This window comes from Toxorhynchites rutilus, chromosome 3 (assembly GCF_029784135.1).
Source record: "Toxorhynchites rutilus septentrionalis strain SRP chromosome 3, ASM2978413v1, whole genome shotgun sequence".
Taxonomy (NCBI): Eukaryota; Metazoa; Arthropoda; class Insecta; order Diptera; family Culicidae; genus Toxorhynchites; species Toxorhynchites rutilus.
The window spans coordinates 154,067,521-154,093,907 of record NC_073746.1 but is presented as its reverse complement, the minus strand read 5'-3'; the positions used below and the strand labels follow the sequence as shown (position 1 = coordinate 154,093,907).

General features: G+C 39.9%; 1 protein-coding gene across 4 annotated transcripts in view; it reads left to right on the top strand.

Moving 5' to 3' along the window:
* LOC129780546 (protein Gawky-like) overlaps positions 1-26,387 on the top strand; it is a 46,820-nt gene that overhangs the window by 6,375 nt on the left and 14,058 nt on the right. For all 4 annotated transcript variants that reach the window (XM_055788916.1, XM_055788919.1, XM_055788917.1 and 1 more), the window contains exons 3-10: positions 10,187-10,238; positions 10,302-13,235; positions 13,299-13,595; positions 13,657-14,108; positions 14,163-14,295; positions 14,360-14,815; positions 14,885-15,206; positions 26,127-26,348. In XM_055788916.1, the coding sequence (XP_055644891.1) occupies positions 10,392-13,235; positions 13,299-13,595; positions 13,657-14,108; positions 14,163-14,295; positions 14,360-14,815; positions 14,885-15,206; positions 26,127-26,272 (4,650 nt within the window). In that variant the 5' untranslated portion in view covers positions 10,187-10,238; positions 10,302-10,391 and the 3' untranslated portion in view covers positions 26,273-26,348. The remainder of the gene's footprint in view (positions 1-10,186; positions 10,239-10,301; positions 13,236-13,298; positions 13,596-13,656; positions 14,109-14,162; positions 14,296-14,359; positions 14,816-14,884; positions 15,207-26,126; positions 26,349-26,387) is intronic.

Here is a 26,387-nt window from a genome sequence, read left to right as displayed (position 1 = left end):
ACGGATCAGAATGATTTTTTCAAAAAGTTTACCCAGCGCTGATATGAGGCTGAAGGGTCTATAACTCGAAGGTAGAGTTGGATCCTTCCCGGGTTTGCGAATCGGCACGATCTTTGATTCTTTCCAGATGCTTGGATAATAGTGCAGTTCCAAGCATCGGTTGAAGATGTTGCTGAGCAACGAGTATACTTTGGGAGTGAGCCTTTTCAGGATCAGGTTGAAGGTTCCATCAAACCCGGGGGCCTTCATGTTCTTAGTGACCTTCAGCGCTGAGCAAACTTGATCTGCATTAACCTTATCTTCCCGAGATACGGCACAAGGGGAGGCTTCTAAATCTAGATTTTGGACGCACTGCGCAACCTGCTGATCGAGTGGACTAGCCATATTTGAGCCAAGCAAATGCGACGATGCAATATGATTGTCTATCGCATTCGCTTTCTCAACAGGCGTAACAGACTTATAAACCGATTGTTGATTTCTGCAGCCTGTTTTGAAAGCAATTTTAAGGCTATTGAAACAAGTTTTTCGACCGAAAAGAAACAAGTATATAATGCGTAGACATTTTATCTTGCGAATGAAGTGTTTATCATACCATTACGTTCAGTTGTTCAAGAGCTATTAACGCTCAAAATCTCGTTTTTCGTTTTCGAAACCTTGATTTTACACCCCGGTATAAAAATGAAAGACGTCAAAAAACATCAACATTTCCAACTCATACCGTCAATAAAATCAGTTCCACATCTTCGGGATGCATGCTCGGGCAGCGCGAGTTGTATAAATAGCCAAACTTCAGCGGTACCGGCAACTCGCGGTCCTCCATCTGATAGAGCGGGTTCAACAAATCGAGGTTAAGATTTCACGCCGAGATGAGCGCATCGTTGATCAGATCCAGCCAGGGTGTTTTGGTTGAAGTGTTTTATGAGCTGTAGATCGCTTTGATGCATTTGTGCACCGCATGATACTGACCATATCGGTAATCTCCCCAGTCGAGGGATCCTCCACCACGAAGCAATCGATGATACCATCCTGGGCTACCAGTGGCGGAATTCGTCCTCGTCGAACGCCGGCGTTAGATTGAATCCAGCGAGATAGCGCTCCAGCAATCGATGGATCCCTTTCATTTTTTTTTGTCTTTATTATCAAGATTTTCAGCCTTGCGCTGATTAATCTTACTTTCAAATCCGCTTCTCGTATTTTGTGGAAATCGAGCGTTTTCGTATCGTCCGGCAGTTTGTACAGTTAGATCGTCATGTGAGAGAGAGATGAGAAAATTTAGCCTGTAACCATTTGATCAATTGCGAGAAATGTCTCAGGCAAAATCGAATTTACCTCAACCAGCTTGTTTGGGTTCAGAGACCGATGCCAGCAGCAACAAGAAGCGACCAGTTTGGACAGCACAACATCAAAAAAATGAAAAGGTCCCAGTCAGATTGACCCTTCTGGTAATCTCTCGAATCAATACTGGAGCCAAACTTAATATCAACAATTTTCTGTTTTTTTTGTGTACATATATAGTGGCAGGAATAACCGAAATGAATCCCATCAGACGGCCGGACTTGACATTCCGAGCGCCAACAGGGTGGTTGAAGTGTCCAATAAAAGAAGGTCGGCTGATAACCGAATCGAAACATAGCATCATCTTCTTCAACATAGTTTTCATTCGACAAAGTGTAAAATTCCTTCAGTTGCAGCGGATCATCCACATTCAGTGTCTTCTATGTAAATGGATTTTTCAGCCTCTATCGGTTCAATCACTGCTATTCTTCGTTCATCTTATCTACTGTGCAGACCATAACTTGAAGAACTTATAAAGTGCCTTCTCTGGCGTTTATGATAGCTTAAGCGAAATAACCGGATAATATATTATGCTGCACCGCACAGTAAACTTCCTACCGGTACTACTAGCAGGTCCAGTGGAAATTACCGCCGATACATTGGTTCCATCGAACGGAGAAAACACAGCGCTATTTGTCGTACTGCTGATCCTCGGTTCACATTGGCACTGTTATCATTGTGAACCTTATTCTTCTTTTTATTCTTTGATTTAGCATTCTTTTCTGTAAAATGTTAGTAAAATGTCACTGACGGATCCATTATCACCATCGAATGTCTGCGTTTGCGGTACAGGAAGTATTTACTGCTGAAGACCCAATACCTCTAGCAGAATGTTTAATGTCACTGGTTCTCCTATTGCTAGAAGTTCATCGCTGGAACGAAACTTCATTTGGTCAATATGGAGATTGAAGCACCCACCGGCGGCTAATTTGACGATTCAGAAGAGTGATGTAGTTGACGTTGTCGATTCATTCTAGGAAGACAACTGGTATCCACTTCCAGTCTTCATTTCTTGAATGCACAGTGACATAAACTGAAGATCCAGTCTCTGTGTTCTGGTTGTGTTTTGATTGCTACCTAACAGATCGGGTATGTGAGGCGTAGAAGATCCAATGTTGTGCGCATGTAACACCCAAGCAGCGTTTGGTCGGGCGACTTTCCACCAAGCACTCCGTAAGATGTTGATCTGTAGATGTGCAGAAACATAAGAAAGTGCTATGTATACGGCCCTGTGCCAAAGTGGACGACTTCTAACTCTTCGCAAATGTCCGGAACTCAGCGCTTATGAATTGACTTCCATTGTCCATCACAATCGTCGTTGGTATACTGAAGCGAGCAAAACATTCTCGGGGGAAAATTATTGTAGATGATTGTTGTATACGGGATGGTCCACGGGCGTAATTTTCGGCTTCAATTTGAACAGTACACGACGCCAATTCCAAGGTTAACAAAATTCTTCGATTTATTAAACACTAATTCATAATTTATTTAAAACGCTAACAATCCACGTCATTTCACAGCAAACGGTGTTCAAGGAATGAAAATGAAAATTAAATAACAAGTGCTGGATCGTCATGGTAATTGAACAACGATCCAAGTTCACATTGACTACATATGTTCTGGAATGTTCTGGAATCTAACATAGACCGGCCACCGAAATATATTATTTCTTACTAACTAGTATTATTTCAATTCAATCAATAGTTCATTATATAAAATTAATTGTCTGTAGTATCGGCAACGTCTCGATCAATGATGTCCTCCATCGCCGATGGTAGCAGGCAAATCTTCGAAGTAGGTCGCTTGAAAACTCCAGCTGCAGTACGGAGAGTTATGACTCGTACCACACCATCTTGTCCGGGGTGTAATTCCAGAATGCGGGCCAGAGGCCAGCGTAATGGCGGTAGCTGTTGGTCCTGCAGGATCACTACTTGACCAACCTTGAGATCGATCTTTCGTGGGTTGACCTTCGGTTGACGCTGTAACTCCTTCAAATACTCACGTGTCCATCTATACCAAAAATGCTGAACTTTCTGCTGGGCTAGCTGGTATCGATCCAAACGATTGATTGGTGTTTCTCTTAAATCGGGCTCCGGAATGGCTTGCAGGGATGAGCCCACCAAGAAATGCCCAGGTGTGAGCGCTTGAAGGTCGTTGGGGTCGTCTGATAACACGACCAGAGGGCGAGAATTCATACACCCCTCGATTTGCACCAACACTGTTTCGAGATCTTCTTGTAGTAACGTACTGTTTCCAACTTGACGTAGTAAGTGCCGTTTAGCCACTTTAACAGCAGCTTCCCATAAGCCGCCGAAGTTTGGCGCACGAGGGGGGATCATGTGCCACTTTATTCCATTCGTTGCGAGACAGGTAGCGATATGAGCATTCTCCATTCGATCATTTAGCATTCGGTAAAGTTCATGCAGCTCGTGCCTAGCTCCAGCAAAATTCGTGGCATTGTCAGAATAAATGTTCGCTGGCAAGCCACGACGAGCGATAAATCTTTTCAGTGCAGAGATGAAGGATGATGTGGATAAATCTCCCACCAGTTCAATATGAACAGCCTTGGTACTGAAGCATACGAAGAGCGCTATATAAGCTTTGATTGGTGCACCTTTGCGAAGTTTTGCTTTTACGTATACTGGACCACAATAATCTATGCCGGTTGAAGCAAATGGCCGGCTGGGAGTGATTCTAGCTGGAGGAATTTGTCCAACAGGCTGTTGAATAGGATGGGGATTGGTTCGGGTACAGCGAACGCAGTTCCGAATTATCCTGGTCACGGCACCAAATGTTGTATACGGGATGGTCCACGGGCGTAATTTTCGGCTTCAATTTGAACAGTACACGACGCCAATTCCAAGGTTAACAAAATTCTTCGATTTATTAAACACTAATTCATAATTTATTTAAAACGCTAACAATCCACGTCATTTCACAGCAAACGGTGTTCAAGGAATGAAAATGAAAATTAAATAACAAGTGCTGGATCGTCATGGTAACTGAACAACGATCCAAGTTCACATTGACTACATATGTTCTGGAATGTTCTGGAATCTAACAATGATCTTGTCGAAGATTTCATCCGCGGAATTGCTGGCCTTTTCATAATGAAGTCCACAACGATCAGAAAATAGTGTTCATCAAAAGGACCAACAAAATCCAATCCGTCGACCAGGCCTGCGGATTAGCTTGTGGTGGAGATTTCGCAGTACTGACGCAATTTGAACAACTCCGAACCTAGTCATCAATGTCGTTGTCGATACGTGGCCAGGAAATGATACCTCGCGCAACTGCTTTAGAACGCTCAATTCCGGAATGGCCTTGGTGAATCCGCTCCAGAATGCATTGCTGGAAACACTCGGGTACCATTACTTCAATCCTAATCATGACGCAGTTACATATCAGTGAAAAAGACTCTCGACGACACAGGAATATTCTTACCTCTTACTCGATCTCTGGAATAGCTTCGTTTCAACCAGCCGTTCTTGACGTATGGTATTACCTTCCGCAACACTGGATCCTTAGTTGTAGCTTCTCACGTTATTTCCTAAGTGATCGAAAAACTCCGATGGGTGTCTTGCAAATTGGAAATGACATCAGCCATCGAACCATTGCAACTTTTCGTCTGGTTTCTCGTGATTACTGATGATAAGTGATAGGGCACCTGCGTAGCCGAAATTTTGCATAGACGCGAATTCGATTTCGACATTCTAGTACAGAAGAGTGAGTACCCAACGATGGAGACGGTTGACTGTGATCCGGGATTCTTGCATCCAAAAATTATCAGCAAATGGTTGATAGTTTGTTTGAAGCGTAAGGCATGCGATGGAATTTGGAACAGGCAAAAACCAAGACAAGTGTTTCCATTTCAATTTGTAGTTATTCTCAGCTTGATTGATGGACTTGGCAGCATGTGAGTTCGCTTTGAAAGCGATACAGAACGACTGCTTCAATCAAGCAACGTCATGTCCCGGATTGTAGTGAGTGATGCGTAGATTCAATTACGCATCGACGATTCTGGCACCCCGTAAAGAAGTACGGGGAGTAGACGATTTTGGGGATGCTTGTTGAATAGTTGGGGAGATATTTGAAGATTTTCGAAGCTGTCAATCACCAATGAATTAGTCATGTTTCTGCCGAAACGAATCAAGTGCCATTTTTTTCAAAATTGGGTTACTTACACCATTGGATGCAGAACATAATAATCTATCGACTCCAAACGAAAAATTTTGTGTAGCAGATTGTAAAAAAAACGAAATTGCATTCAACCGAACGAACCATAAACCCACAATATGGCATCGGACGAAAGTGATCGTTTTCTCCAAGAAGAGAGATCCGAATCTTCAACAGATTTTTCTGTTTCGGACAGGTTCTGGAATCAGATGTCGTCGGGTAAAAGCGCTGATCTGCATTTTTCAAAATTGTGTTCAACCACAACGAACCAAGTGTAATGCATTCCATAATCAATTTGTTTTTATTCATTGAGATATTATTTTGTAAAAAAACAGCAAAAGTGAGTCAAAATATATACCATTCATGAAATTAGTCAAGAGCCGTTGCAAAATACTAATATGTTATGTAATGATATTATGTTAATAGCTAGCATGTATGTACTTGGTTCTCTCTGGCTGCAAAAAGAACGAAGTTGTGCGTGTCAATCAGAAACATTATTTTGTTTTTTCATGTTCTGAATCAAAAATTGACGACGATATGTGCTTACAGTATGAAAAGTAGTATTATGTTGGCATCCTGTTTGTAGCACGTGAGCGATAAAATGATAGATTTGACACACAGTCAATTAGTGGGAGCCCAAACTTCAAATTGAAGTGTCTCAAAATAATGTTTTTGGCGCTTGGTTCGTTTTGGCAGAACCCCGACCAACTGATGAGCAAATTGGTCACTGGGGACAAAATGGTCACCTGCTTGCTTGGTAGTATAATTATTGACTATAGCTGCCATATTGATAGTCAGATGGTTTGATGAGTTTCATGACTTTTGAGTCAGAGCGGTCGCATGTCATTCGGCCGTTCGGCCGTAGTTCTCTGCGCATCATATATAAGGAATTTCTCATGAGATTAAGTTCATTCGATCTGATATCTTGGACAACTCATCAAATACCCGAACACAGTCTGTGCTGTTTTTGTTCCAAAATTTAATTTATCATTTTCCGTGGATTGAAGATGCTGTGGTTTTGTGTGTTTGGTATTTTTCTGCAAATCACAAATTGTTGGCAACCTTCCAGTTTTTCCTGGATATTGCCAGTTTTTTAAGCATGCCAGCGAAACAGTCAAAGGTCCGAGAAGTCACTAGGAGCGCATTTGAGAAAAGACTCCCCAGACTCATTTACACTCAAATATGTTTGCCATAGCATGGCTCTGAGTGCATCATATGCATGTGAACAGACGCCTGATAGAATCGAGTAGCTTTGTAAGGAAATTCACTCCTATCTCAGCTGTCCGTTACGTCAGCTACGAAACAAAAAGTTAGCTGAACTTCAAACTTTTTTAGAGTTGAAATCATAAAAAAATGCTGCACCCCTCAGCCACGCTTTGGCTTTCATTGGGAATTGTTGTCAAACGTATATTGGAACCACTACACTTTTCAAATTATTTTGAAGGTTGATCAAATAAATGAGATTAGCGGTTCCGCGGATGACGGTGGAAATGACCCTATGCCGGTTATTTATTTAACCTTGTCTTATGCTCGAGCATTTCAAAATTATTCAGAGCAATTTTGGATAACTTTTTCAATGTAAACTATATAAAAAAAATTGAACAACATACAGTTCGATCAGGAAAATAATGTCAGTTTGGATAATTTTGATGTAGTTGCTGCGGCTAAAATGTTGATCAATGAATATCTGTCAGTATGTAAAATTTCACACAACGCCGTGGCGTAATTCAAGACCAATTCGATAAATTTCTCTAATCGAGTTCCAAAACGTTTTAATTTCGATCATCAACATGACGATAATTAATCCAATATATAATGGATATGTCCATTGTTTCCCTCCTACAAAGTCCTTCAAGTATTTGTGATATTCGATGATGAATTAAGGGAGACTCAAAGCCTGGATTTTACTGACTTCACAGTAAACGAATGCAAGAATGTTTCTTTCTTTTTCTTTTCTTTTTTTACAAAAAATATTTCGACACCATGTCGGGTGGCCTTATAGGAATTGGCCGGAACCTTAGCCGTGTCCGATGAAAATATGCACGTTGGTATGTTCTTCAGCTCATTCGTGGTCTCGACGATCAACTGCTTCTCTCTCTTGTGGTCACGAAATTATTGGAACTGATCCTCCGTTTGAGGTTCGCTCAAAAATTTGCTATCGATCGCAGCCGAGGGACATTGGGAGGGTTGGTGGTCTTCGGCACAACGTTCCTCTTCAGTCAGTTACTCTCCTCCAGTGATCTTATGACCCAATGAGCGTGACACTTATTGATGAAGACGACTACATCAGGTAGGCACTTGGTACTGTATATCTTCCCGTTCATCGTAGGTCTCGAAGGACCTACTTGCTGATCGTCTGCCACAGAAGGATCTTCGGGAACCAGACGCGGGAGATAGAGTTGACGTCGGCGCTTATCTGCTTGGTAGGATACGTAAAATACCCGATCCCCTACCAGTCGTTGCCGTCCAGCGTCAAGTAGGTCTCGCCATCCATTATGACCACGACGTTGCCGGAGAATGTTTTTCACCAGCACCTTCAGCCGGTCCTTCTGGGTAATTGCATGCAGCACAGACGCGGTCGACCTCGAGTGATGATCGTGATCAGGCTCAGAGTAGGTGTGATGAATAACGAAACATATCGCTGGATCGATTGGTCTTGGAGAAGTTTTCTCGGTTACCTTCTCAGGTTTCCCACTATTGAATCTCCTCCAACGCGATTGAATTTCGAGGAAAAGTACATGCGATGGATACTAGAATATATTCATATAATATATTATATGAAATGTATCAATTTTACAGGTTTTCCTTCTCAGGATACCTAAAGATAATCTCTGTCGCGTGTTGTAACACATGAGATTTTCCGATTTTTGTTTTGACGAGAGGTCAATTGTTCGCATTTACATAATCACATCACTTACCGCAGTGAATCCTGATTTTTCTTAACCATTCCCACTAACAACTATCCCTTCCATGATAAACGCTAGGGAACCACGCTATAGAGGTGACCCTTCTGGCCTTCGGGCGGCGAATATCATACTAACATTCCTTCCCTTCCCCTGGTAACTGTAAGGACGTTGCCGGCGTCGTTATTGACCATTTAAAGCTCGAATCATCGAAAATTGCACAACGAGAATGATTTGCTAGTCCCAAGCGTCATTCTGTGTGTTCTTTGTGCAATTTGGTTGGTTCAGGTCAATCACGGAGAGCAACTACGAATTGTGCAGTCTACCCAAGCTCAAGCAGCACAGACGCGGTCGATCTCGACTGACACTTCCGCATAATATGGCCCGTTTTGGACAGGTACTTTTAGAGGGTTGGTTATAGTCCGCGGTCAAATTCTACTCATTATGAAGATCATATTCTATCCGATCAACTGGATTCATCCCTTTGATGAAATTGATCGCAAAATTTTTTCTCTTCAACCTATTTCATCGTTATTTACTGACACGAATTTAAAAATTAAACAAATCTAGAAAAAGTTTATACGTTTTGCCTTGCGGAGTCTACTATGTTCAATCACCAGTTGATTAATATAATCTGCGTAAAAATTTGGCGTTCATTTTCAATAAAATCTAAGAAGATATTGCTTGTGAAAAATCTTTCCAGGTTCTTCAAAATGTGTTGAGTTGATTGAATAATGTTTTACGTGGATTTACCAATAACCGCGTTTTTTTACGCGGATAGTAAATGCTTTGGAAGCGGATATTAATCGCAATACCTAAACAATATAACATCTTAGATCACATCTCTCCCTCATTCTCGCTCAAAGCAGAGGCGACGCGTGTAGTTATGTAGTTTTGTATCGTTTCCATCGCCTTCGCGAAGCGGCGCATTAATAGTAGTGATCGCTTCATACATAGCTGACTGCGTTTGTCCTGTCGCACTTGAAGATGCAGAAGTGTTTGAATAACGGCGGGTTCAGATGAAAGGTTTGAACCCGGTAGTCATTACTGCTTATTCCGTTGTGTTGTGTTGTGTTGCGTGCGGGTTGTGTGGTGTAGTCAAGTGTAGTTATCAGATTGCATTCTTAACGGTGGAAAAGTTTCACTCAAAATAGAATGGAAAATAAGGATATTCGGGATAATATGGAAATCAAAAGGTGCTCCCGTGACCGAGTGGTTAGCGTCAAACCTAGTATACCGGGAGTTCGGGTTCGATTCCCATTCTGGTTGGGGAATTTGTCAATTCATCAAAAAAAAACCTCCGTCTTGTACTGTGGTCACGTGCATTCTAGAGCTTACCACTCAGAATGCAGTCAAAGCGTGTTATTCGGCATAGAAATATTAACTAAATACTAGTAAAAATGACGCAAGTAATACTACGTTGAGGTGAAGTTCCTCTAGGAACGCTAGTGCCATTGAGGAAGAATATGATGGAAATTACAAATAAATAATCTTCGATAATTCCTTATTCATGCTTCACATCCATAATACACATTTTTTCCTAGTTTGTCTACCTGTCATACGAGCAGTTTGAACAGACGGACGAGACGCTACTGTTTAATTCATGATCATGTCTTCTTTGAACGGGATACATTTATATAAAAATTCATGGAGGTTAACAGTTTTGATATTCAATTCGGGTTAAGCAATATTATTCTCTATATTATCTTTATTTAATATTATGTTCTGTGTTCCATAATTCGTTCTACTAATGTCCATCTTTTTTTTTCCAGATCACCAAATACATTGCACTTACGTATTGGACATCAGTAGACAGAATCTAAGGTAAATACTAGGTAACAGATTAGGTCAAACTGGTGCCATAAAATGTGCAATCTATTTCAACAGGATATTGGATTCTTGTTCCCCACGACGGAATGCAATAGTTTCGTACCTGGGTTACGACTAATAGCAAACAACATTTAGTGAAAACGAAAAATGCAAAACTTCATCTCTAGTATCGAAAATAATACAAAGAATGTAGATGTATTGACGATCCTCAATATTAAGAAATACGATAAAGATATCATCAGTACTGTTACAACAACCGCTACTGCTAAATCTATTACTACTGTTTCTACTACTACTCAAAACAACACAAACAAGTCTGAATACGCTTTTAAGAAACCACTTAATAGTTTACTAAGTTTAATTGAGGAGGGAGTGAAGCAGGCTCAGAAGCTGTCGAAGGAAGCGAGTGAGGCGCTTAGCGAGAAAGCCTACAAGCTGCGTCTACTGTCTCAGCAGGAGCAGAAACCACTGTTACTACAATCGATCAATGAGTCTGAGCAACAATCAGGGATTGTATCCGATATTATACTAATCGTTAGTAATACTTTAATTATTCGTAGAAGTACTGCGATATCCAGTATCGATTGCATTGCGTTTGTGGTGACTGGTGACTCGCAACGTGGATACCGATTGACGTGGACCCTCGCTGGACAACATGTATTGAACGAGCGCCGAGCGGAACAAGAGACAGGCTACAATACTGAGGTGAACAAGACAGACGGGAATTTTACACATTTCAATCATCTGATCGAAAACATGATGAATGATAATGACACTGTGAATATGATATGTGATTCAATTGATTACCTGATAACAGTAAATACTAATCATAGTATAGCAATTAATCGATGTAGTAGCTTGATCTGTAATGACCAAAACTTAGTTCATAAGGACAACATAGGAAAAGCCATGGCAAATGATGCAAACGATGCTAATACTTCCGAAAAAGCCAAACGAACCTCGAAACAAATAACAACGTACATTAAGTTTGATGATCTATTGCGTATGTTAGAATGGGAAAAGACTGTACTGAAATCCGGTGCAAAATCACGCATGAGACTGTGTGGAGGAGGAGAAGATTCGATCAATAATGGAACGAGTGTTTGGGGAACGCCGAACGCCAACAATCCAGGAAATTCGTGGGGTGGAGTGAATACTCAACATCCCGGTGCATGGGGAAATAACCAACAGGTTCCAAGTGCATCTGGAGCAGCAGCGAATATGAAACAACAACAACAGCAATCAATTTCTGCGGCAGGATCCGGAACTCCCCAGGGTGGAAATCCTATCGCTGAAAATGCAGAGGCTAACGCATGGGCTGGTGCAAATTCGGTTAACCCTAATAATAACGGTGCGCAAAATCAACCAAATGGTGCTAATAATACCGCTAATTCAAACAGTGGTGCCAATGCCGTGCAGCAGCAGCAGCAGCAGCAACAACTCGTGGAAACTCCAGCTGTTCAACCAAATCCTAAGTTAGAACGTTTGAATACGATGATTGAAGCACTTCATGCTTTAGATGGATGGGGTTCGGAAAATGTTAATCAAGACACTCGATGGGATGTTCCAGCGTCACCGGAGCCGGGCTCCAAACCCGATCCTAACAGCGCTACAAGCGGACCTACAGCCGGTATTCCGATGTGGAAAACTAACACCGGAACGGAAATATGGGAAGCAAACTTGCGCAATGGCGGGCAGATGCCTCAACAACCGACCACTCAAAAGACTCCATGGGGCCCATCAACCAACATTGGTGGTACATGGGGAGAAGATGACGATGCAAATGAACCAGCAAATGTTTGGACTGGACCTCCCGGCGCGAATCAATCTGTTGCCCCTCCGCCGACCAATACAGCTAACCAACAACCTCCATGGAATGCGAGCAACGCTGGGATGTGGGGTCCTGGCGGTGTTGCACCTGGTGCTATCAAGAAAGATAGCGAATGGAGCGGTGCACCAGGACCAGCTGGTGGTGGATGGGATCAACGTAATACCCCATCTGTTAACCTTCCAGCACCAGCTGCTGGAATTGATCCAACGAATATCGAGATAAGAAATATGCGTATCACCAGTGGAATGGATGGTAACAGAGAGATTCGTGGCGATCCTCGTGGAATTTCCGGTCGTTTGAACGGAAACGTTAATCTTTGGGAACAGCATCAACTTCCAGGGATGGCTCCAAATAAGATTCCACAGGCAACTACACCTAACACACCGTCTGGTGGTGGTCAATGGCCGAATAATCCAATCGCAGGTCACAATAATAAGATGCAATCAGGCTGGGATGATAATTCTTCCCAGGGAGTTCGTCGGAATACCGAAGAAGGAACTGCTCTTTGGGGCCAAAATACACATAGTCGGCAAAATTCAAATGTTGGACCTTCCTGGAAGGATGGTCCGGAAGGTCTCCAACGGAATTCAGCGCAACGAAATTCAATTGTGGGAGGTAATTTGCCTGGTCCCTCCAGTCGTCTTGGAAACAACGGTCCCGTCAAACCAGACAACCTCTGGGGACAGAATAACGTCGGAGGACGTGGGAATAGTGGTTGGGACGAAAACAGCGGTGCTAATTGGGAGGATAAAAATTCCGGTTCGTTATGGAACGAAAATGCAACTGCTGGTGGAAACTGGAACAAAAATAAACAGATGGGTTCCAACTGGAACGATCCTAGCGCTGACATGAACTCTGAATGGGGAGCATACAGTAGCGGCGGTTTGAACAAAACTTCGGACAAATTGAATCAGTTGGAATTTATCCGTTCTACCAAGCAATACCGTCTGATCTGTGACATGGGCTTCAAGAAGGAAGATGTTGAAACAGTTCTGCGTTTGACGAATATGAATCTCGAGGAATCTATTGAAATGCTGCAAAGAAACGCATCGTCAGGAGATTGGCGTAGAACGGACGATCATGGAGCCGGATTCGGCAATCAATTTAGTGGCAACCGGTTCTCGGCGAATAGTGGGAATTCATCTCTTCCATTTCCTCCAGTAATTATATTTGATGTTATGATCCAAAGAAAGAACCATATTAATATGTTATTGATTTTTCAGAACAACCAAAATCTTATTAGCGGGTTCGGTGGTAATCCTAATATCAATTCGTTTAACAACATGAAGTTTGGGGCAGGACATGGTGGCGGTCCAAACGGGACTACCTCGGGTCTGTTCAATCAGCCTTCGGCGCTCAATCAAAATGCACAATCCCAGCCCTCGACACAGCAGCTGCGCATGCTTGTCCAACAAATACAAATGGCTGTTCAACACGGTTACCTGAACCATCAAATCCTCAATCAGCCATTGGCACCGCAAACTTTATTGTTGTTGAACCAACTTTTGAGCCATATCAAGGTAACAATTATACTCTTTTGTCTGTTTACGTTTGAGTTAATTATCTATTCGTGTTTTCTAGCACTTACAAATTATGCAAAGCAATCTAAATCGCAGCGGTGGGGGCGCTGTTAACCCGGTACAAATTTCTCTCGGAATCAATAAACTCAAAACACAAATTGGCCATCTGCAGAATCAGATAACAGCGCAGCAAGCAATCTACGTAAAGCAGCAACAACAACAGAATAACCCCAACACGATGTCTGGTGGTGGTGGTGGACATCCTGGGAACGACCTATTCCGCACCCCGAACGATTTATCTGGACTTCCAACTAATTTCTCTGATATGTCATTAAAGGACAACGGCAATCCGTTCCCCTCCAGCGGAGGTACTAGTCAGCAATCTCGGTTAAACCAGTGGAAACTTCCATCGTCTTCCGCAGTGGAAAAGGACTCTGATTTGACCGATTTCCCTAGAGCACCAGGGCCTACCTCTAAACCATTGGTGGGAGCGGGACTCGGAATTGATGATAAGTATGTATTGTAAGGTAGGCAATAATCACAATAACCGACGACTGTTCTTTTTAGCACATGGTCGAATGGACGTGCCAACATTGGTGACGGCTGGCCAGATACGAATGCTCACGACAAAGATTGGGTTGCTAATGCAGATGCTTTTACTGATTTAGTTCCAGAGTTTGAACCTGGAAAACCATGGAAGGTGGGTAGTTCACACAGTTCATTTCATTGCGCAAATACATACTAACTAACTGGTTTGAAAATAGGGTACCCAGCAAACTCGTATCGAGGATGATCCAACTATAACCCCAGGGAGCGTTGTACGGTCTCCACTTTCCATTGCTGCCAAAGAATCGAATCTTTTCGCCAACGCCAACAGCAACAACAACATTAATAATAATAACAATACCATCAACCGCAAATCGCCGCCAACTGAACCAATTAATAGCTCCACTTGGAGTTTCAATGCAAGCAGTACTCATGGTGGTGGTTTTAGTGGTTCGAAACTGTCGAAAAATCCATGGCCGGACAGCATCGTTCCGCCTGCAGACTTGTGGGATAATTCACTCAGCAAGGGACGCGTGGCTCCTCCTGGGCTGAAAAATTCAGGCGCAAAACTCGACGTCAATGGGTGGAATAGTTCTTCGCATGCTGGAGGTTGGAACAACAGTGGAATGTCATGGTCTTCGTCTTGGATTTTGCTGAAAAATATCACAGCACAGGTGAATAATATTTTTGTTTTGTTATGTATTAATCGTTTACAATTTTCCTGTACTATGTACTGTGTTTAGATTGATGGTTCAACGTTACGCACATTGTGTATGCAGCATGGTCCGCTGATAGCATTCCACGTGTATCTGAACCATGGTATTGCTCTTTGTAAATACTCGTCACGCGAGGAAGCTAATAAGGCCCAGTTGGCGCTCAACAATTGTATGCTGGGCAACACCACGATTTGTGCCGAAATACCAACTGAAAGCGATGTGCAAAGTATAATTCAACATTTGGGACCTCCGAGCGGATCCAACGGGATGACTGGCGGCGGTGGTCAATCCGGCGGTCAAAACTGGAGGTTAGGAGCCGCTGCTCAGGCACCACCCGTACGTGCGCCAGGTAATGGGATACTTATTTGATGATATTATTGTAAGGGGGAATTTTCAATTAAAAAGTAACAAGCGTTAGTTTTCCAGTAGTTAATTTTGAGTTTGAGTCATTCTCTACATCGTATTTGTCATCACCAAACGGTGGTTTTATTTATTTATTTGTTTGTTTATTGCTAAAGAATACTGAATCTTTGTTTTAAACCATGATCATCGATAGGTTAGACTGGTTTCGTACGCGTTCATTGTCAGTGAGTCACTACCAAGGGTGGCTGCTTCTACTTTTTGGAGACATTTTCCGAAACGGTACCACCGTAGTCGATAAGCAATCGTCTACAGTTTGCTGCACTAGCTTATTGAAAGCATTTTTATTATTCTTTATTAGAGAGACTTTCAGTCTCCTGCAGGGTGACCACCCATTCGGGAAAAGCTGGAAATGCTGGAGAAAGTCGGGAATCAAAATCCATCGGGAAAAATGTGGGAAAAAGACGGGAATTGTTTCATGAAGTCGGGATTTTTTGTTCGCCCAGACGTAGCCCTGATGGACGAGAAAATTGAAATGTTCAAAAAGTGTTGAAACTTGAACTAGATTTGTAATAACGCAATAAACATAAAACGATTAATTCATTTTCTTTTCTCTTATGGTTTTCTTATGGCATACAATAGAAAAATTCGTATCTTTGAAATAACATTAGTTGATAGTTGAAAATGTAGATACAGCATACGGGTCGAAACAAAACAAAGAAAAGGAGTCAGATTCAGGGTCAGCGCTTCTTACTTCGTATTGTCATGTGTCATCTTGTCTTATACGCTCCTATTCTTGCTAAGCATTTTTGTCCAGCGTAATTCCAACAAGGCAGGTTTTCTGTGCAATTTTATTTGCGATAATTAATGAAATAATTAAACACGGGTTATTACTTCAAACAAAAATCTGAACAAATCCACATATCTTACTGAAATGCTTGCTTGAATGAGCTTAAAAAACATGATTGCCTGATTTTTGTTTATTCTGACACGCGGATGAGATTTGATTCAAGTGACTTATTTACTTTATTTGACTTACATAGAATTAATTGTAGAATCTTGATTGCATAGAAAAGTCGTATTATGAATTTTTGGTTCAACTCAGGAACTTATCCTAGAAGGTTTCTGAGGCATGTTCGAAATATATATATATATATATATATATATATATATATATATATATATATATATATATCTATATATATATATATATATATATATATATATATTTTTTTTTTATATATATATTTTATATTTTTAAATATATATATATATATATAAATATATATATATATATATATATATATATATATATATATATATATATATATATATATATATATATATATATATATATATATATATATATATATATATATATTTTTTTTTTTTTTTGAATTAATGAAATAATTAAACACGGGTTATTACTTAAAACAAAAATCTGAACAAATCCACATATCTTACTGAAATGCTTGCTTGAATGAGCTTGAAAAACATGATTGCCTGATTTTTGTTTATTCTGACACGCGGATGAGATTTGATTCAAGTGACTTATTTACTTTATTTGACTTACATAGAATTAATTGTAGAATTTTGATTGCATAGAAAAGTCGTATTATGAATTTTTGGTTCAACTCAGGAACTTATCCTAGAAGGTTTCTGAGGCATGTTCGAAATATATATATATATATATATATATATATATATATATATATATATATATATATATATATATATATATATATATATATATATATATATATATATATATATATTTCGAACATTCCTCAGAAACCGTACAATTCGATACAACGTACAATTTTGAAAGTAAAATGTGCGTTATATCGAAGTTACTATATATATATATATATATATATATATATATATATATATATATATATATATATATATATATATATATATATATATATATATATATATATATATATATATATATATATATATATATATATATATATATATATATATATATATATATATATATTTATATATATGTATATATATATATATATATATATATATATATATATATATATATATATATATATATATATATATATATATATATATATATATATATATATATATATATATATATATATATATATATATATATATATATATATATATATATATATATATATATATATATATATATATATATATATATATATATATATATATATGAAAGGCTTTTTTATCGAATGAAAATGTCCTATTTCGAAGGAAAATTTCGAATTGTATTCACTGAAAGTAATGAAAACAACGATGTGAAAGAATGTGCTGGCGTAATCAGTTGTTGGCGCTGGTTGTAATCCTAATATATCCTCATATGCCTCTTTTAATTCCACTTCTTTCGAAAGAAGGTCCGGGAAAATCCAGTTTGGAGAAATTAAATTGAATGAAACTATCAATTGAAGGCAGTGATCGTCCTTTCACATGTGAAACTGAAAGTGACATAAAACCCATTCAAACGATAATGATAATGGCACTTTCAATCGGCAAGTGAAAGCGTCTGCTTTGAAATTCAAAGAAAACGACAGCAGAACGAAAATGAAATCAAAGAATCGATGTTTCAGTATGCGTAGTGAATACACATAATCAAAATATGAAATTGACTGAAGAGAATGGAAGGAGTTAAAAAAGTCATTTTCGTCTTTTAGTTTCGAAATTGTCAAGCCCTGGTCTCCATTGAGACAAAAGTAAACAAGTGACACTGATAAAAAAGCGAGCGAATAACAATGAGACAAAAGCTTTACTTCTTTTGACGATACTTTTGGCCAATAGTAGGAATTTTATGGAAATAATCCACATGCATGGAATTTTATGGAAATAATCCACATAATGTGCATGTGGATTCCCAAGAATCCACATGCACATTATAATAAAATGTCTTCACATTTTTTATAATGTCTTCACAAAAATAAATGTCTTCACAGTAAGTCAAATGTTTTCAAAATGAAGACATGTCTCCAAGCTCACTGAAATTCCACGTATACCGTTTGGCAAAATGTTGAAAAAAAATCTACGATAGCGTCGATTGAACAATATGCGTTCAACTTGCATGTCGAAAACAAAACTGAGTGCCTGAAGATCATCAAACCAAGCAAAACTGCGGCTAGAGAAGTACGAACACAAAATGCAAAAACATCAGAGGGAAATGTAAAATACATTTATCGTTTAACAATTCTTTGGTTCACATACTTAGGAAGTCCACGATAAATTGACCCATTACTGCCCAGTGTAGGTTATGTTTACTTTGCGACTTTTGCGGGAATCTCGAACTTTGCAAGCTTCAATACACAACAAAACAACAAACATGACAGATAAAATGACACCGACACAAAAGCACTCTTAAATTGTCATGTGGTAACATTCAAAACAGTTTTTCAAAAACGGGCATTTTTGCGTATTAAATTTCACACGCTGGGCACTAATGGGTTGAAGAAATGAACAAGGTATCATGCCATACGTCAAACTTGCAACGAAGATCGTGATCTATTGCAATGAATGAATAGACCTGAATTGGGATTTGTTCGAAGTTGGGTTCGGAAATTGTTTCATTCAATCACTGGTTTAATTAATAAATCAATACACTCAATGGATTACTAAGCCAACGGTAGTCCTACGTCAACCTTACGGTTATATCTTAGGTATAACCCACCCATAGTTTTTCATCAGTTATCGTACAATTCAATTTTCGTATGGAATGTCACCGTACCCTAATACAACATAGAGCGAATAGGAAAAAATAACCTTTCAGCGCATTATTTTCGCCATAGCGGCCCGGTCTCTCATTTTTATAAGCTTCCCGAATAGTCATTGGAATAGCTTTGCTTTATATAGATTCTCGCTATTTTTTTCGTTTCTCTTCTTTGATGTTTGTTTTTTTCTCCAAATGTCACTATGTCTCTTTTCTTCAACTCTTTCTCTGCTTCCAATTATTGCTTTTTTAGTTGTTTTTTCGCCTACGGTTTTAAACTGAGTTTCTAACATAGCCAATCTTGCTGCAGACACTATTGCGATCCTTATCTGCTATAAGTTGTTTCAACGGTTTTCACAGGTAGCATCAATTCCAAGCTGCAGTAATTCATGCATTTAAAATTAAAATATCTACAACAAATTTGGCATCTTTTCTCTAGAAAAAAGTACAAAGAATCATAACCGCCCTTTTTTCACCGCCTTTAAGAATAATTCAGGAATAATTCACAATTGGCTTCAGATTGATATATCATTTGTCTTGTTTCGTGTTGTTTTCGGCCAGTCGTAACGCTGCAACGCAATTGCAAGAGAATTTGATAAAATAAATACTATTTATGGCATTTTCTTTGAAAGAAAAGTCTCATTCATGATACTAACTGTCTCTTTGGTCTCAACACATCAAAAACGACAAAACCCTGAATTTTTCAATGATTTCGCCTAAGCGTTTGAAGCGTTTGAAGATTTTCATGCGAAGTACTGATAGTAAGGGAACATTAGTGAAACTTGAAAAATGGAAATAAACGTCCCGTTCTGATCGATTTTTCAAAAAGTTCACAAACAATACACTAGAGTACAGTAGACTTTCAATATGGCCGTAGGTAGGTTTAGCAAGTTGATACACCAGTTTTTCCGTGTATGGAGATGCGTTGATTCTGGTTAGGCATTTTTTTTTTTTTTTTTCCCAAAATATATTTTTTATTAAGGCACATGTGGCGTTAGCCTGACGGGGCCGGGAGTCCAATATTTTGACAATTTTTGTCTTACAACTATGTTAGTAATATGTAACCGATTACTCGCGGTTGGCTCGAGGTTAGTATTACAAGTGTTCTCATTATTGGTATGTCGCAGTCTTCGATGCTCTATACGTGTGCCCGACACGGGCTACTTCCTATTGGGATGCAGCTGACCATTAATCAGCAACGCCCCCCTAGTCTGTACCCCATATCTAGCGTGGTGCGTCTTTCTCGACTCGAGGAATCCAGGATACAATGGTCACTAGCCGGCGCAATCATCAGCTCGTGTAGAGTTGTCATGAGCGGTACAACCTTTGGCTCTTGTTGAATGATCAGTGGACTGCACAACCTTTGGCCCGTGCATCTGTAAAGAGTGTGTGTATGTATTGCCGCGACTAAGTAAAAGTTTATCGATTGGATAGGAGGGATATGAAACGGGGACACAACGAAGGAAACATCATTAAACGTTGACATCGGCGTTTCTGAGGAACAGGTATAGATGAAGCAGAAGATCAGGATCCCGGCTACCTAAGATATCCCGGACGGGGATATCCGATTGTCTGCCTTTTGCTCTCAGTGCTCTAGAGAGCTGAGAGCGAGCAGCATGGAACCGGATACACGACCAGACAACATGCTCGATGTCGTGGTAGCCATCGCCACAACCACAAAGATTGTTTGCTGCGAGCCCAATGCGATAGAGATGCGCGTTTAGGTTGTAGTGATTGGACATAAGCCGAGATATCACGCGAATGAAATCACGACCTACATTCAATCCCTTGAACCATGCACTCGTCGAGACCTTAGGGATAATCGTGTGTAACCAACGACCGAACTCATCTTCACTCCACATGCGCTGCCAACTAACGAGTGTGTCCTGACGAGGAATGTGAAAAAATTCATTATAGGCAATTTGCCTTTCAAAAAGTGTGCCTTCTGAAGCGCCCACCTTAGCTAGCGAGTCCGCTTTCTCATTCCCCGGAATCGAGCAATGAGAGGGAACCCATGCTAAGGTAATCTTGAATAATTTTTCGACCAAAACACTCAATAGATGTCTTATTCTTGTTAGGAAATAAGATGAGCGTTTATCAACTTTCATTGAGCGGATTGCCTCTATTGAGCTGAGACTGTCTGAAAAAATAAAATAATGGTCGATGGGCAGTGTTTCAATGATCCCTAGAGCATAGTATATCGCACCCATTTCTGCGACATACACGGAACAAGGATCTTTGAGTTTGAAAGAGGCACTGGAATTTTCATTGAAGATGCCGAAGCCAGTGGACCCGTTTATGAATGAACCGTCAGTAAAGAACATTTTATCGGATCCAACTTTCCCATATTCTGCCGAAAATATCGGCGGAATAGAATCGGAGCGTAGGTGATCTGGGATTCCATGGATTTTTTGTCGCATGGACAGATCAAAAATGACAGATGAATTGCAGAAGTATGAGAAGCAAACTTGATTGGAGATGCCTGGTGAAGGGTGCACGTCGTGGGTAAGGTACTCATGGTATAAAGACATAAAACTTGACTGAGGAGTCAGCTGGAGTAGATTTTCGAAGTTATCAATCACCAATGGATTCATGATCTTGCAACGGATGAGAAATCTGTAGGATAATTCTGTGAACCGAAGAGTAAGCGGGGGTACTCCTGCCAAAACTTCGAGACTCATCGTATGTGTCGAATGCAAACACCCCATGGCTATACGCAAGCAACGATATTGTATCCTCTCCAGCTTGAGAATATGAATCCTGGCAGCTGATCGGAAGCAAAAACTGCCATATTCTAACACTGATAATATCGTTGTTTTGTACAACTGAATGAGGTCTCCTGGATGGGCACCCCACCATGTTCCGGTTATTGTTTGGAGAAAATTGATTCTTTGCTGGCATTTCTGTTTCAAATACGCAATGTGTCTCCCCCAGGTACATTTAGAATCAAAATATACACCCAGGTATTTGAAAAACATAGAGTGTTGGATCGTTTTGCCGGATAGGTAAAGCTGGAATTGGACGGGTTCGTGCTTCCTAGAAAAAACGACCATTTCAGTTTTCTCCGTAGAGAATTCGATACCCAGCTTGAGGGCCCACGTGAACAGATTGTTCATGGTATCTTGCAACGACTTTTGCAGAGCGACGGGATTAGTACCCGTGATGGAAATAACTCCATCGTCTGCAAGTTGTCTCAGCGTGCAGTCTCTAGTTAGACAATCATCCATATCATTGACGTAAAAACTGTACAAGGTGGTTAGGCATTGTAGGGAGATGTTTTATCTTTTCGATTTTGTCGAAGGGCCAAAAAAGGAGATGTGTTTAGGAGCGTCTGGCGGCAACGTGGATTGTTTATCTGCAGGCAGCGTTCTTTGGCGGTTGGGTAAGCTGCGAATCCGGTTTACGTTTCTTCGGAGGCATTGTGGGAGCGGTTGTTTTGTTTGTTGGCTTGGTGGGGCGGTGTACTGGCGTGGGCGGTGAAGGATCATCCCTAAAAATAGCGTTTGGTTCAACGGGATTATAATAGGAATTGGTGTCGATAGCGATAGTCAAGTGCTGCTGTTTTTTTGTGAGACGGCTTCCGGTGTTCCAGTCGTTTTGGTCGGCGAGGTAGAGAAGGAGCTATTCTTCGGAACCGGAGGACTTGATTTGTCAGGCTATGCAGCCTTGGATGCATCGGTGTTATTGGCGACCTAGCGACGGCAATCTCTTCCTGATGAGAAGCGATGGTTTCCTCCCTCTGTATCAAATGCTGTTCCATGCCCGCTAGAATGTTGACCATCTGGTTCATTCTATCGACCAACGACTTGATCATTGCTGCGGTTTGTACGGAGTCGATGCGCTGCGATTCGATGGAAGCGGCCATGTTAGCTATGATGAGGTCCTTTTCAGCAATTGTTTTCACTAGGTCGTTGTTTCTCCGATCCGGAACCACCTCTGTATTCGAAATGTTGCCATTTACATCTCTAGTGACGTCTGCGTAGCTTCGTTATCGGCAATTTTCTGTTTCAAAAATTAGGCGCGTGGCTCTGTAGTCTACGTTGCGTTCAACATTTATTTACTGTATTCTGTTCTCTTTCTGATATGCTGGGCAGGAACGTGAGGCGAGGCTATGTTCGCTGGATCTGCATTTTCTGCAGAATAAGGGCCGCTGGCATTTAGAACCTTCCGCAGAAATCTCGTGGTTCTCGGAACAGTTCCCGCATGTTGCCGTATCTTGCCTGCACTGTTTTGTGCTTTTACTTGCATGCCGAAATGTGATGCTGTTAAGACGCGTCCACATCACGTCAATCGGCCTTGGCCGCTCGGTAAAGCCGACTAAATGGGGACGTACCGCTCGGGCTTGCCGACGTGCCGAAAACCGACTTGAATCAAACCGAACCCAACCCGAAACAAGTGGGTCCGGTTCGAGGAAGTCGAACCAAAGCATAACGAAGTAAATGAGTGTTGAAGACATTGTGCTTCGTGTGTTCGTGACGGCTTCGTGCATCCGATGGGGCTTCGGCTTCGTGCACCCGATGGGGCGTCCACATTACATAACGAACCGAATATGTCGCCTGGTACAGGCCGATCGGCATCATTCGGCATAATGTGGACGCGCCTTTAGATATCATGTCATGCAAAAACTTGGAAAAACTTAGTGGTGGATCACATCATTAAGGCAAGGCGGATCCTTCGGTTGAAGGAGGCCTGGATGTTGATAGCTCAGACTCGGTATAATATGGCACTTCTTTCTTCAGAAATACCATCGGGTATGGCACAGGAAAAATAACACACTTTGGATACTTCTAAAAACATGGATGGTTTATTCGCGATGTTGTTCGGTTAAAGGTCGGATATGGAATGAATGTATGACATTGATACTGAACTGTATGCACTTTTCGTTTGTTCGTATGCATTCGGCTCCTGTTCGGCATCGAGACAAGCTACTGTTGTAGTTGTGTTATGCACCACACACTGCATTTCGGGAAGAAGAAAGAGGTTTGGATGGGAAAAAGGATTGGCGATCTAACGTACGTCTTCACATAGGCGGCGCTGCGGTGAAAGTGATGATGGTTTTAAATTTTTCCATGTGAGCTTATGGAAGGTTTGTAGTTCTTTCCATAAATTACAATGTTATAATCATAAAAGATTATTTGATTGCGATGAGTTTTTAAGAAATTTAATTCTGCGCATTTATATATATATATATATATATATATATATATATATATATATATATATATATATATATATATATATATATATATATATATATATATATATATATATATATATATATATATATATATATATATATATATATATATATATATATATATATATATATATATATATATATATATATATATATATATATATATATATATATATATATATATATATATATATATATATATATATATATCCAGTAGTGAAAATTGTATAAATATTGACAATGGTTGAATCAAAGACGGAAATTCGAGAGCACCATCAGAAACAAATAGAAAAATGCATGGTTCTTGCATGTGAGAACTACCTTGGAAAGTCCGGAAGTAAAACATACGTGATTTGTTTTTCAATTTTAGGTTACCTTATCATCATTTTCTTAGTTCAAAAACAGAATCCAGATGTCTCACCGATCGTTTACGTTTTGCGTTAGATCGCCAATAGAGATGGACATTAAAAATTGGGGATTTGGGACACTTGCTCAAACTTCGCTCTTTGGTCGCGAACACTTAGAGCATTTGGTGGGAGGAGGGGAATGATTTCAGAAGTGGATAATTGAGACGCAAATATGCTTTTTTCGTACTGAAATGCATATAAACCATCGAAAAAAACCAAATGGACGATAACTTCGTCAAATATGCTTCTTTTCATATACCGCACAAAAAAAATCGCACAAAAAAACGCACAAGAACAGAAAACCGCACAACAAAAAATCGCACAAAAAAAACGCCCATAAAAAAACCGCACAAAAACAGGTTTTACTGTATATCTTAGTAAGTTTGCTTTATTTTGATTTGACTTCGTCTGTCATTTCAAAAGAAAACTTCAAAGAAACATGCATGTCTCAAAAAGTTGCACCGAAATAACTCAATTCCCCATAATGACTAATAAACTTTAATGTCTCATGAGCTTAGTTGCATGAATAGCGTATTTTTCCATATTTTCCAAATTATTCGAACGAAATTAATTAAATTTAATAGCTTCGAAAAAAGGCTATTGAAATCACACAAACCCATATTTAAGCTGGCGCCCACTCATAAATCCATTCAATTGTATTGCGATGCGAGATGCGGAAGGTCACGCTCACACGCCTATGCATTATGCTTTTTTCTTCCAATTCCATTTCGTTTCTGCAGCCGAATTGAACGGAGCATTTAGCGAAAATCGACGTATCGATGATAATTCGATACCGATGGATGACATTGAATATGGCTTTGATAGGGAAGAATACGAAATGTTTGGTATGGTGTAGTGGATATTTCACCATATCGAAGAATCACATTGATGATAGCGTTATCAAATTATTTGTATACGAATATCAATTGATCGTCGTTTACAATTGTCGGGAATATTAGTTTTGCTCTGTAATTCCGAGGAGGAATCCATTCCTTCTTCAAGCGTTTATAATTCTTCACCTGATAATCGAAATGATATGATAATCATTTCATACAAAAGACAAAATGTCCAAAAGTTATTGCTACTTACTGACTCGAAAAATTGTTTCCAATAGCCTCAAAATAGCCTTGAAAATAGGTTATTGAAATCACGCAAATCCGTATATAATCTGGCGTTCGCTCGGAAATCCATTAAAGTCTCTTAAAAACAAAGGATCGAATTGAAATCTTTTTATTTGTTATTGCGATGTGAGATAATGATGACCACGCTCATACGCCTATGCATTATGATCTTCTCTCCCAATTCTGTTTCTTTTCTGCCGTTGGATTAACTGAGCCACATTGTTTGATGAAAGCAGCACTTCTATTATTGAATGCTTTCCGAGGAGAAATCGATCCCTCCTTTAAGCGTTAACACGTCGCCCAAAGCGACTTTTCCCAGTTTCTTGCGGAACCCAACTTGCGGATAAATTATTAAATGAAGATCAAACTAGACGACTTTTACATGATCTAGCAATATTTCATTTAATTTGATGATGAATTGACAACAATAACACATTGCATTGATTTTCTTTTCTTCTAGCCGTCGATACATGGGGCTCATCCTGGCCAAGTAGCGGTGCTGGACCAAACCTGTGGGCTCCGCTGGACGGTCCATCCGACCGGGGTACTCCAGCGAATCTGAACTCATTTTTACCCGAGAGCTTGCTTGGTACTGAATTGAACTAAGCTGGAATAAGAATACAAAACAAACGATCGTAGTTAATTAAGTGAAAAAAGTAAGCAAAGTCTATAGCATAGAACGGTAAGTACAAACTATATTTTGCACACATTTCATAGGTTT